This window comes from Bombina bombina, chromosome 5 (assembly GCF_027579735.1).
Source record: "Bombina bombina isolate aBomBom1 chromosome 5, aBomBom1.pri, whole genome shotgun sequence".
NCBI lineage: Eukaryota > Metazoa > Chordata > Amphibia > Anura > Bombinatoridae > Bombina > Bombina bombina.
In genome coordinates, this window is record NC_069503.1 from 767,098,943 (window position 1) to 767,112,812 (window position 13,870).

The 13,870-nt window shown below is 40.6% G+C and overlaps 1 protein-coding gene across 2 annotated transcripts in view; it reads right to left on the minus strand.

The window, feature by feature from the left end:
- ZNF236 (zinc finger protein 236) overlaps positions 1-13,870 on the minus strand; it is a 680,094-nt gene that overhangs the window by 364,923 nt on the left and 301,301 nt on the right. For both annotated transcript variants that reach the window (XM_053714849.1, XM_053714848.1), the window contains exon 14: positions 12,199-12,459. In XM_053714849.1, the coding sequence (XP_053570824.1) occupies positions 12,199-12,459 (261 nt within the window). The remainder of the gene's footprint in view (positions 1-12,198; positions 12,460-13,870) is intronic.

Here is a 13,870-nt window from a genome sequence, read left to right on the forward strand (position 1 = left end):
GGGATACTATGACCACAGTCCAGGGATCTGGGACATCTCGTATCCAGGGTTGAGAGAACTGAGAAAGTCTGCCCCCCACCTGATCCGATCCCAGATCGGGGGCAAACCCTTTATGCCGATTTGGAATCAGCTACGGGTTTCTTTGATTTGTTCCCCTTGTTCCAAGACTGATTGGGTTTCAAAGAAGACTTGGATTGTTCCTGCTTTGAAGAAGAAGGGGAGGGCTTTCCTCTAAAGTTAAAAAAGGAAGGAAATTACTCTGACGTCCTTTAGGCCTATTGATGTTATCCTGAGGTAGAAAAGACCCTTTTCGACCCGTAATATCAGAGATAATTTCTGCCAAACCGAGTCCAAACAAGGTTTTGTCCTTGTAAGGAATTGCCAGAAGCTTGACTTTAGAGGAAACATCCGCAGACCAGGATTTCAACCATAACGCCCTGCGGTCTAGGACAGCAAAACTAGAAGTTTTAGCTCCTAGTCTAACAATCTGTAAAATGGCATCTGCAATAAAGAAATTGGCCAACTTAAGAGCTTCAATCCTATCTTGAATTTCATCCAAGGAATTCTCTACTTAAAGAGAATCAGACAAGGCGTTGAATCAATAAAATGATGCACTAGTCACAATGGCAATACACACCGCAGGTTGCCATTGGAGACCTTGGTGAACATAAATCTTTTTCAAATAAGCCTCCAGCTTCTTGTCCATCGGATTCTTAAAAGAGCAGTTATCCTCAACAGAAATAGTGGTTCTCTTAGCCAGGGTGGAAATGGCCCCTTCAACTTTGGGTACAGTATACCAAGGGTCTTTAATGGAGTCCTCAACAGGAAACATTTTCTTAAAAATGGGAGACAGGAAAAAAGACACCCCTGGTTTCTCCCATTCCTGTGAGATAATCTCCCTAGCACGGTCCGGCACAGGAAAAACCTCTGAAGTGGAAGGTTCATCAAATAAACTAATACGTTTTCTAGATTTCTTAGGAGTGACAATGACAGGGGAATTGAAGTCATATAAAGTAGCTAAAACCTCCTTTAACAATACACAAAGGTGTTCAAGCTTAATTCTGAATGATACCACCTCAGTCTCAGAAGAAGGAATTATACTGTCCGAATCTGAGATTTCACCCTCAGAAAGTTCCGATGTATCTTCCTCATCAGACTTATGAGAAAGTGCAACTTGGGAAGCAGAACTGAGGACAGGCCCCTTACTTTCTGAATTTCTAGATTTCCTCTTGCGTTTTCCCTTGTAATCTGGGAATGGCAAGTTAATGCCACAGATACCGCTGAAGATACCTGGGCAGTTATAGAGGAACCGCAGGGCAATGCATGTTACGCAATTGAGGCTTGGGACATAGCAGGAGAAAGCTGAGGTATTATTTTAACAGCATCATCCTGAGAGACATAAGGATCAAAAATGTTACCTTTATTTTGCAAGGTTTTCTTGACACATGAAGAACAAAATTGCATAGGAGCTGCATTTAAACATAATAAGCATGAATTCATGAGAGCAGGCTCCCATATCAGACATGTTGTGAAACAGTAAATAAACTTGTACAGATAAGTTTAAAAGACTTTAATATTCAATTAAAATAAGCCAAGGAAAAAAAAACACTTTAAATTTTATCCCAAATTAGGATCGATCTCCAGCTAAAATTATGTGAGAAAGGTTAAGAAAAAAACATTTAATAAACATCAAATAAACTTCTAAAATGTTATGAAGCTGCCGAGCTCAAATTACTGCTGCGACACAGAGAGGCACTACTTCCTGGTACACTGAGTACCAGAAATAACCATTTTTTCAAACCTGACAGTTCAAAATGTTGCGTTTTGAAGCAAAGTGGAAATGAATAAGCTGCTGAAATAGAAAATTCAGCCTTACTTTCAGTTTAAATTTGTATTGTTTTATCAATTTAATATATGTCAGAAAATAAAGCCTAACAAAAACATTTTACCCTTTCTTTTTAAAAGAGTTTAAATGTTAGTCTCACACATGCTACAGGGCCTGCTTCATGCCCCAGTGTAACCATACGACAGGATTATCTATGTTCCAAAAAAAAAGCAGTGTTTTTAATTTGTTAAGTGCATGGTCTCCCCAACTGGAAGAAAAAGCATGTACCTGCTCCGCTGTCTGGCATGTAGACAGTTACAATGTATGAGAAGACACAGTTCTTCACAGAGACCTTTGAAAAAGAAAGAACAGAGTAGCCAACTCTGGTTTTCTAAACTAGGGCAGCAATTGTTAGGAAAACGCCACCACTACCCGACTGCAAGGAATGACGTGGAATACGGCTATACCCCAAAACTTGCTTGTAGATGAAATCAAAATTTTTCATCAGACACCTAAACTTCACCTCCTCCATGCACCGAAGGCAAAGAGAATGACTGGGGGTTGTGGGTAAGGGAGTAATACTTGACAGTTTAGCTGTGGTGCTCTTTGCCTCCTCCTGCTGGCCAGGAGTGATTTTTCCAACAGTAATTACTCAAGCCATGGACTCACCATATCTTAGGAAATAAATTAATGTATGACAGCAAATGCAAGAAGCATGACAAGTAAAATGGGGGAGCTGGAGCTCTTAGTTGCAGAAGAGGAATATGATATTATCAGTATAACAGAAACTTGGTGGGATAATTCGCATGACTGGGCATTTAACTTAGAGAATTATGTTTTATTTAGGAGGGATAGGAGTAATAACATGGATGGAGGAATCTGCATGTATATTAAACCTAGCCTTAACCCCTTAATGACCGAGGATGTGCAGGGTACGTCCTCTAAAAAAAGGCAGTTAACGCCTGAGGACGTACCCTGCACGTCCTCAGTCTGGAAAGCAGCTGGAAGCGATCCTGCTCGCTTCCAGCTGCTTTCCGGTTATTGCAGTGATGCCTCGACATCGAGGCATCCTGCAATAACACTTTCTGGCCATCCGATGCAGAGAGAGCCACTCTGTGGCCCTCTCTGCACCGGACATCGATGGCCGGTATCGTTGGTGGGTGGGAGCCGACTTGGGAGGCGGGTGGGCGGCCATCGGTGAGATCTGGAAGGTGGAGGGGGGCGGGATCGGGGGCGGAGCCTTCGGGGGCGCGCACGGGCGCGCGCGCGTGCACGGTGGGTGGCGGGCGGGCGCGTGCACGGGGCGGGAGCGGGTGGGAACCGCTACACTACAGAAAAAAAGTAAAGAGTAAAGTGTATTAAAAAATGAAATAAACATTTTTTAAAAAAAGCATTTAAGCGATCTGGAAGGGGTGGGGGGTTGGTATTGGGGGGGGGGAAGCTACACTACAGAAAAAGGAAATTTTTTTAATAAAAAAAACATATTTTCACTAAAATGGGTACTGGCAGACAGCTGCCAGTACCCAAGATGGCGCACATTAAGTCAGAGGGGGAGGGTTAGAGAGCTGTTGGGTGGGGGATCAGTGAGGTTGGGGGCTAAGGGGGATCCTACACAGAAGCATATGTAAATATGCTAAAACAAAATGCACAAAAATGCACAAATTTTCCTTTTATTTTAGTACTGGCAGAGTTTCTGCCAGTACGTAAGATGGCGGGGACATTTGTGGGGTAGGGGAGGGAAGAGAGATGTTTGGGAGGGATCAGGGGGTCTGATGTTTCAGGTGGGAGGCTGATCTCTACACTAAAGCTAAAATTAACCCTGCAAGCTCCCTACAAGCTACCTAATTAACCCCTTCACTGCTAGCCATAATACACGTGTGATGCGCAGCGCCATTTAGCAGCATTCTAATTACCAAAAAGCAACGCCAAAGTCATATATGTCTGCTATTTCTGAACAAAGGGGATCCCAGAGAAGCATTTACAACCATTTGTGCCATAATTGCACAAGCTGTTTGTAAATGATTTCAGTGACAAACCTAAAATTGTGAAAAATGTAATGTTTTTTTTAATTTGATCGCATTTGGCGGTGAAATGGTGGCATGAAATATACCAAAATGGGCCTAGATCAATACTTGGGGTTGTCTACTACACTACACTAAAGCTAAAAATACCCCAAAAAGCTCCTTACATGCTCCCTAATTAACCCCTTCACTGCTGGGCATAATACACGTGTGGTGCGCAGTGGCATTTAGCGGCCTTCTAATTACCAAAAAGCAATGCCAAAGCCATATATGTCTGCTATTTCTGAACAAAGGGGATCCCAGAGAAGAATTTACAACCATTTATGCCATAATTGCACAAGCAGATTGTAAATAATTTCAGTGAGAAACTGAAAGTTTGTGAAAAAATTTGTGAAAAAGTGAACAATTTTTTGTATTTGATCGCATTTGGCGGTGAAATGGTGGCATGAAATATACCAAAATGGGCCTAGATCAATACTTTGGGATGTCTTCTAAAAAAAAATATATATATGTCAATGGATATTCAGGGATTCCTGAAAGATATCAGTGTCCCAATGTAACTAGCGCTAATTTTGAAAAAAAAATGTTTTGAAAATAGCAAAGTGCTACTTGTATTTATGGCCCTATAAGTTACAAAAAAAGCAAAGAAGATGTAAACATTGGGTATTTCTAAACTCAGGACAAAATTTAGAAACTATTTAGCATGGGTGTTTTTTGGTGGTTGTAGATATGTAACAGATTTTGGGGTTCAAAGTTAGAAAAAGTGTGTTTTTTTCCATTTTTTTATAATTTTTTTATAGTAAATGATAAGATATGATGAAAATAATGGTATTTTTAGAAAGTCCATTTAATGGCGAGAAAAACGGTATATAATATGTGTGGGTACAGTAAATGAGTAAGAGGAAAATTTCAGCTAAACACAAACACTGCAGAAATGTAAAAATAGCCTTGGTCCCAAACGGACAGAAAATGGAAAAGTGCTCTGGTCACTAAGTGGTTAAACCTACAATAAGGGAAGATATTTATGATGATACAGGTGACAATGTAGAGACTATGGGGCCTATTTATTAATATGTGAGAGGACATGATCCGATATTGCAGATCATGTCCACTGCACATCGATAAATGCCGACAGCATACGCTCTCTGCATTTATCATTGCACCAGCAGTTCTTTTATTCGTTTCTTTTAGCAATTTTATTGGCTGGACGCCATGTCAGATTGATTAGGGGGCAGGTCCTGTTGGCTGCTCTCCATCCGTCTACTACTAGCGGAAGACTACTGCAAATAGTTGTGACAGTGACAGCGGCAGGACCTGATACACTACAAGAGAAATACATTTATTAGGTAAGCATAAATTATGTTTTCTCTTGTTAAGTGTATCCAGTCCACGGATCATCCATTACTTATGGGATACCAATACCAAAGCTAAAGTACACGGATGATGGGAGGGACAAGGCAGGATTAAGCGGAAGGAACCACTGCCTGAAGAACCTTTCTCCCAAAAACAGCCTCCGCAGAAGCAAAAGTATCAAATTTGGAAAAAGTGTGAAGCGAAGACCAAGTCGCGGCCTTGCAAATCTGTTCAACAGAGGCCTCATTTTTAAAGGCCCAGGTGGAAGCCACAGCTCTAGTAGAATGAGCTGTAATCCTTTCAGGGGGCTGCTGTCCAGCAGTCTCATAGGCTAGGCGTATTTTGCTCCGAAGCCAAAAGGAAAGAGAGGTTGCCGAAGCTTTTTGACCTCTCCTCTGTCCAGAGTAAACGACAAACAGGGTAGATGTTTGACGAAAATCTTTAGTAGCTTGTAAGTAAAACTTCAAGGCACGGACTACGTCCAGATTATGTAAAAGACGTTCCTTCTTTGAAGAAGGATTAGGGCACAATGATGGAACAACAATCTCTTGATTGATATTCTTGTTAGAAACCACCTTAGGTAAAAACCCAGGTTTGGTATGCAGGACTACCTTATCTGCATGAAAAATCAGATAAGGAGAATCACATTGTAAGGCAGATAGCTCAGAGACTCTCCGAGCAGAGGAAATAGCCATCAAAAACAGAACTTTCCAAGATAAAAGTTTAATATCAATGGAATGAAGGGGTTCCAACGGAACTCCTTGAAGAACTTTAAGAACCAAGTTTAAGCTCCACGGGGGAGCAACAGGTTTAAACACAGGCTTAATTCTAACCAAAGCCTGGCAAAATGCCTGGACGTCTGGAACCTCTGCCAGACGCTTGTGCAAAAGAATAGACAGAGCAGAAATCTGTCCCTTTAAGGAACTAGCTGATAATCCTTTGTCCAAGCCCTCTTGGAGAAAAGACAATATTCTAGGAATCCTAACCTTACTCCATGAGTAATTCTTGGATTCACACCAATAAAGATATTTACTCCATATCTTGTGGTAGATTTTCCTGGTAACAGGCTTTCGTGCCTGTATTAAAGTATCAATGACTCGGAGAAGCCACGCTTTGATAGAATCAAGCGTTCAATCTCCATGCAGTCAGTCTCAGAGAAATTAGATTTGGATGATTGAAAGGACCTTGTATCAGAAGGTCCTGTCTTAGAGGCAGAGTCCATGGTGGAAAGGATGACATGTCCACTAGGTCTGCATACCAAGTCCTGCGTGGCCAAGCAGGTGCTATCAGAATCACCGATGCTCTCTCCTGTTTGATTTTGGCAATCAGTCGAGGGAGCAGAGGAAACGGTGGAAACACATAAGCCAGGTTGAAGAACCAAGGCGCTGCTAGAGCATCTATCAGCGTCGCTTCTGGGTCCCTGTACCTGGATCCGTAACAAGGAAGCTTGGCGTTCTGGCGAGACGTCATGAGATCCAACTCTGGTTTGCCCCAACGACGAATCAACTGAGCAAACACCTCTGGATGGAGTTCCCACTCCCCCGGATGGAAAGTCTGACGACTTAGAAAATCCGCCTCCCAGTTCTCCACTCCAGGAATGTGGATCGCTGACAGGTGGCAAGAGTGAGACTCTGCCCAGCGAATTATCTTTGATACTTCCATCATCGCTAGGGAGCTTCTTGTCCCTCCTTGATGGTTGATGTAAGCCACAGTCGTGATGTTGTCCGACTGAAATCTGATGAATCTCAGTGTTGCTAACTGAGGCCAAGCCAGAAGAGCATTGAATATCGCTCTTAACTCCAGAATATTTATTGGAAGGAGTTTCTCCTCCTGAGTCCACGATCCCTGTGCCTTCAGGGAATTCCAGACTGCACCCCAACCTAGAAGGCTGGCATCTGTTGTTACAATTGTCCAATCTGGCCTGCGAAAGGTCATACCCTTGGACAGGTGTACCCGAGACAACCACCAGAGAAGAGAATCTCTGGTCTCTTGATCCAGATTTAGCAGAGGGGACAAATCTGTGTAATCCCCATTCCACTGACTCAGCATGCATAATTGCATCGGTCTGAGATGAAGGCACGCAAATGGCACTATGTCCATTGCCGCTACCATTAAGCCGATTACCTCCATACACTGAGCTACTGAAGGGCGCGGAATGGAGTGAAGAACACGGCAAGCATTTAGAAGTTTTGATAACCTGGACTCCGTCAGGTAAATTTTCATTTCTACAGAAGGAGACTCTTGTGAGTGGGGATAGAGAACTCTTTTCCTCATTCACTTTCCACCCGTGCGGCCTCAGAAATGCCAGAACTATCTCTGTATGAGACTTGAAAGCTTGACGCCTGTATCAGGATATCGTCTAGACACGGAGCCACCGCTATGCCTCATGGTCTTAGAACCGCCAGAAGTGAACTCAGAACCTTTGTAAAGATTCTCGGGGCTGTAGCCAACCCAAAGGGAAGAGCTACAAATTGGTAATGCCTGTCTAGAAAGGCAAACCTTAGAAACCGATGATGATCTTTGTGAATCGGTACGTGAAGGTAGGCATCCTTTAAGTCCACTGTGGTCATGTACTGACCTTCTTGGATCATGGGTAGGATGGTCCGAATAGTTTCCATTTTGAAAGATGGAACTCTGAGGAATTTGTTTAAGATCTTTAGATCCAAAATTGGTCTGAAGGTTCCCTCTTTTTTGGGAACCACAAACAGATTCGAATAAAAACCCTGTCTTTGTTTCGTCCGCGGAACTGGATGGATCACTCCCATAACTAGGAGGTCTTGCACACAGCGTAGGAATGCCTCTTTCTTTATCTGATTTGCAGATAGCCTTGAAAGATGAAATCTCCCTTGTGGAGGGGAAGCTTTAAAGTCCAGAAGATATCCCTGAGATATGATCTCCAACGCCCAGGGATCCTGAACATCTCTTGCCCACGCCTGGGCGAAGAGAGAAAGTCTGCCCCCTACTAGATCCGTTTCCGGATAGGAGGCCGTTCCTTCATGCTGTCTTAGAGGCAGCAGCAGGCTTTCTGGCCTGCTTGCCTTTGTTCCAGGACTGGTTAGGTTTCCAGGCCTGCTTAGATTGAGCAAAAGTTCCCTCTTGTTTTGAAGCGGAGGAAGTGGATGCTGCACCTGCCTTGAAATTTCGAAAGGCACGAAAATTAGACTGTTTGGCCTTTGCTTTGGCCCTGTCCTGAGGAAGGGTGTGACCTTTACCTCCAGTAATGTCAGAAATAATTTCCTTCAAACCAGGCCCGAATAAGGTCTGCCCCTTGAAAGGAATGTTGAGTCATTTAGACTTCGAAGTCACGTCAGCTGACCAGGATTTAAGCCATAGCGCCCTACGCGCTTGGATGGCAAATCCGGAATTCTTAGCCGTTAGTTTAGTCAAATGAACAATGGCAAAACAATGGAAAAACATCAGTACACACCGGTACCGCATAGTATTTATCCAGCCTACACAATTTCTCTGGTACTGCAACTGTGTTACAGTCATTCAGAGCAGCTAATACCTCCCCAAGCAACACACAGAGGTTCTCAAGCTTAAATTTAAAATTAGAAATCTCTGAATCAGGATTCCCCGAATCAGAGATGTCACCCACAGACTGAAGCTCTCCGTCCTCATGATCTGCATATTGTGACGCAGTATCAGACATGGACCTTACAGCATCTGCACGCTCGGTATTTCTCCTAACCCCAGAGCAATCGCGCTTGCCTCTTAATTCAGGCAACCTGGACAATACCTCTGACAGGGAATTTTTCATGATTGCAGCCATGTCCTGCAAGGTAATCGCTATGGGCGTCCCTGATGTAATTGGCGCCATATTAGCGTGCATCCCCTGAGCGGGAGGCGAAGGGTTTGACACGTGGGGAGAGTTAGTCGGCATAAATTCCCCCTCGTCAGAATCTTCTGATGATATTTCTTTTATAGTTAAAGACTGATCTTTACTGTTTAAGGTGAAATCAATACATTTAGTACACATTCTCCTATGGGGCTCCACCATGGCTTTCAAACATAATGAACAAGTAGTTTCCTCTGTGTCAGACATGTTTAAACAGACTAGCAATGAGACTAGCAAGCTTGAAAAACACTTTAAACAAGTTTACAAGCAATATAAAAAACGTTACTGCACCTTTAAGAAACACAAATTTTGTCAAAATTTGAAATAACAGTGAAAAAAGGCAGTTACACTAACGAAATTTTTACAGTGTATGTAACAAGTTAGCAGAACATTGCACCCACTTGCAAATGGATGATTAACCCCTTAATACCCAAAAAATAATAAAAGACAAAAACGTTTTTTTTGTTTTTTGTTTTTTTTCAAACAGTCACAACAACTGCCACAGCTCTACTGTGGCTTTTTACCTCCCTCAAAAATGACTTTGAAGCCTTTTGAGCCCTCCAGAGATGTCCTGGATCATTCAGGAAGAAGCTGGATGTCTGTGTCTGTAATTTTTGCTGTGCAAAAAACCGGCAAAATAGGCCCCTCCCACTCATATTACAACAGTGGAAAGCCTAAGGAAACTGTTTCTAGGCCAAATTCAAGCCAGCCATGTGGAAAAAAACTAGGCCCCAATAAGTTTTATCACCAAATACATATAAAAACGATTAAACATGCCAGCAAACGTTTTATATTACATTTTTATAAGAGTATGCATCTCTATTAATAAGCCTGATACCAGTAGCTATCACTGCATTTAAGGCTTTACTTACATTAGTTCGGTATCAGCAGCATTTTCTAGCAAATTCCATCCCTAGAAAAATATTAACTGCACATACCTTATTGCAGGAAAACCTGCACGCCATTCCCTCTCTGAAGTTACCTCACTCCTCAGAATATGTGAGAACAGCCATGGATCTTAGTTACTTCTGCTAAGATCATAGAAAACGCAGGCAGATTCTTCTTCTAAATACTGCCTGAGATAAACAGTACACTCCGGCACCATTTAAAAATAACAAACTTTTGATTGAAGAATAAACTAAGTATAAAACACCACACTCCTCTTACGACCTCCATCTTGGTTGAGGCTTGCAAGAGAATGACTGGATATGACAGTTAGGGGAGGAGCTATATAGCAGCTCTGCTGTGGGTGATCCTCTTGCAACTTCCTGTTGTGAAGGAGAATATCCCATAAGTAATGGATGATCCGTGGACTGGATACACTTAACAAGAGAAAACAACACCAGACCATTCACCCAGCATAGCCACTAGAAAGTAGCAGCAGAATATCAGACAGAGCAGGACCTGGAACTGCCAAACCCAGGGATACCGAACAGCATCTCAGCCTGGCGCATGAAGAGTCTGTACTATGGACTGACCGCTCTTGAGACAAAAAGAAGAAGAGTTTGGGACAGGCAGTAATCAAAGCTGGGGCAGCGAGTTCAGCTACAGCCGCGTTGCGCATGCTGAAGTACACATACCGCCGTCATAGACCCATAGCTGATTTCAAAAGTCTGCATAAGAGAAACATTTCTCATATATCTACAGTGGTGAGGCTCTTCACTCAGAATCTATATGTGTGAGAAAGGTTTCTCTTATTATGCAGACTTATGAAACCTTCCAGGCGGTCACCTCAAAATTCACTTGCGATCTACCTCTTGCCCACCCCTGTGTTAAATCCTAATGCAAGCACCAAGAGGATCCTCTGCTACCATGCTGCCATACTATCTTCAATATTGATTAAAAAAAATAGATACTCATTTTCAGCCCTAAAAACAAGGTTCTAATCAACAAGAGAGAAATAATGTATTTGGAATTTTTAGTCCCATTTTTAATGTAATTGCAAAGGCCATCAGGAAAACTATGCATTATGGCTTACGATTTAAATAGGTTTTGGTGTGTGGTAGAATTGTAAGGTTTTGTAATTAGCAGCATGCACCTGCATTTCTGATGCCCAAACTTAGGAAAGGGGTATGCATTCTCTTGCAGATGCAACCCATATTGAAATTGGGTTACAATATTCTTTCTTTACTTGTGTGAAATATAAACACTTTAGACAAAGACAAAACTAGGCAAATGCATTCATTAAATTCTGGAAGAAATGAATGCCGCAAATGGATCATAGTGTATTGCACAATCACAAGAATAAATCGGGCTCCAAAATTGCATCTGCCATCTTCAAATTAGTTTTCTCCCGAATGTCACAAATGCACATGCCTAGATAAAACCCACAATGTCAAAAAAATAATGGTAAGAAGTAAAGCTAAGGAGAGCAGGATGTTGAGGGTATAAAAAGATGTACCACAAAACAATGAGAGAAAAGGATTTTCATATCTGAAACCTTTCCCCAACACCACTTTTTACTGCGTTGCATGAAAACAAGCAAAGTTGCTTATACAGGCAATGAAAAGGTGATATGACATTTAAATTTAATATTTTTTAACTTTAAAATGCATAATGCTTCAGTTAGAGATTTTGTTAACATTTAATATAATGGCTCTCTACTGTGGTTGAACTTATATAAATAAAGTTCATAACAGCATGAGAAGAATTGACGTGATTCATTTTCATTTTGATTTTTATGACCATCAACTTTACTTGTAAATCTTCCACTGGCTCATAAATAAAAACTGTTGAGCAATTTCAACTTGAACAGAAAAATTTGACTTTCTAACAATAATGTGAAATGGCACAAAAGTACACCTGTAAAAGATTTTTAAAGCAGAGTATAAGTTAATAGAGATCTTGATTTTTATTCAGTTGTTTATGTGATGCGTTTAAATGTTATTAGGAAAGATACAATTAAAAGACTAGAAAAAAATTGCTGATTCTTTGGAAACCTAGATTTGAAGTGTGAAATGCAAAATAAATCATCAGAAATATTTATTGTTAACATACAGAAAATGATTATCATATTCTCTAGGTGACAGTAGGAAACCGCAATTATAGAAGATACAATGATTCATTTACTTCATTTGATTTTAAGATAATATAAATGTCACAAAAGACAATAATATAAAGTGCAGTGAAATACAGTGGCATAGATATTGACTTGTACTTACCTATGAGTTTTCATGTGCTTTTTACAATTTAAAGAAGTTTTAAATGTTTTTTGGCAATAAGGGCACATATAAGGCCTCAAGTCATTATGAATACCCATGTGACGCCGTAGACTACCACCAGTGGTGAAAGCCCCATTACATACAAGGCATTTATAAGCCCTTAATCCTGTATGTGTTCGGATGTGTGCTTTTAAGACACCAGATGATGCAAAGCCTCTTTCACACTGTGTGCACTTAAAAGGCTTTTCACCAGTATGAGACCTACAAAGAAAGATACAAATGTAAGAGCAGGTACTTTTTATAGGAACAAAAATAATGTGTATAAAAAAATGTAGATATGGAACAAATTATAAAGACAAAAGCTTAGTAAGGCAGAATGGATTTATGATGCACTCTGTACATAATATCAAGGTTACATTTTGTAATTTTATTTATTAGTTTGAGCTTCATTTGCAGGAAGTAAATTGTACTGTCATCCATACTGATGTAGAAAAAAGGTTGGTACCATTCGGACTGTGAACTAAATAAAAGCACACATACTTTTTGCAAAAATAACAAAACATAAAAGCTCAAGACCCCAATAACAAAACTGGGCAAAGTAAATTGTTTACAAAATTATTCTGACAATAAGACTTAAAGGGACAGTCTGCCCAAGAATTGTTATTATTTTAAAAGATAGATAATCCCTTTACTACCCATTCCCCAGTTTTGCCTAACCAGCATGGTTATATTAATATACGTTATACCTCTGTGATTACCTTGTATCTAAACTTCTGCATACTGCCCCTTATATCCGTTCTTTTGACAGACTTGCATTTTAGCCAATCAGTGCTGATTCATAAATAACTCCACGGGAGTGAGCACAATATTATTTATATGGCACACATGAGCTAGCGCTGTTTAGTTTTGAAAAACTGTCAAAATAAGAGGTGGCCTTCAAGGGCTTAAAAATTTGCATATGAGCCTAGGTTTAGCTTTAAAAAAAGAATACAAAGAGTACAAAGCAAATTTGATAATAAAAGTAAATAGGAAACTTTGTTTAAAATGACATGCCCTATCTGAATCATAAAAAATTAATTTTGACTACTGTCCCTTTAAACGCTCACACAGAAGCTTAGCAATTAACTGATAAAGATGATTACTTAATAAGGGTCACACTAAAGAGTTAAGATAAACAATACTTTTAAAGGGATGTGCCACATGGCTACAAAACCACACATAGTTTGATAACAAAATAATATTTATTTGTTTACCAGTCACTAGCCCAGAGGAAAATAATTAGTACCCCACTGAATGTTAATGGTTGAAAAAGCAAAATTTTTACTTTTCAGAAGTAATTTCTAAACTGTCTGGCACTAGTTGAAATTATAAGCCATATGGCTCAAAATTCCCAATTACCCCCTTGCCAGGGTCAAGTGGAAACTGAACTGTTATATTTTATTTAAAGTGTGTCTTGCTGTGCATGCATAACAGGTTCTGAGGGCAGATAGTAGGGTAACATGACATATGAGCACTCTAATCCTCACATTACTAACCAGGCAAATGTAAGATCTGATATGGAACTAAGCAGCAAAATATATTTTACAATAATATACATTTCCGTATATCCAAACAGGAGTGTCTTAATATATTACATCTTGAAGGCATTTTATATGAGAGACAGGTCAGGTTT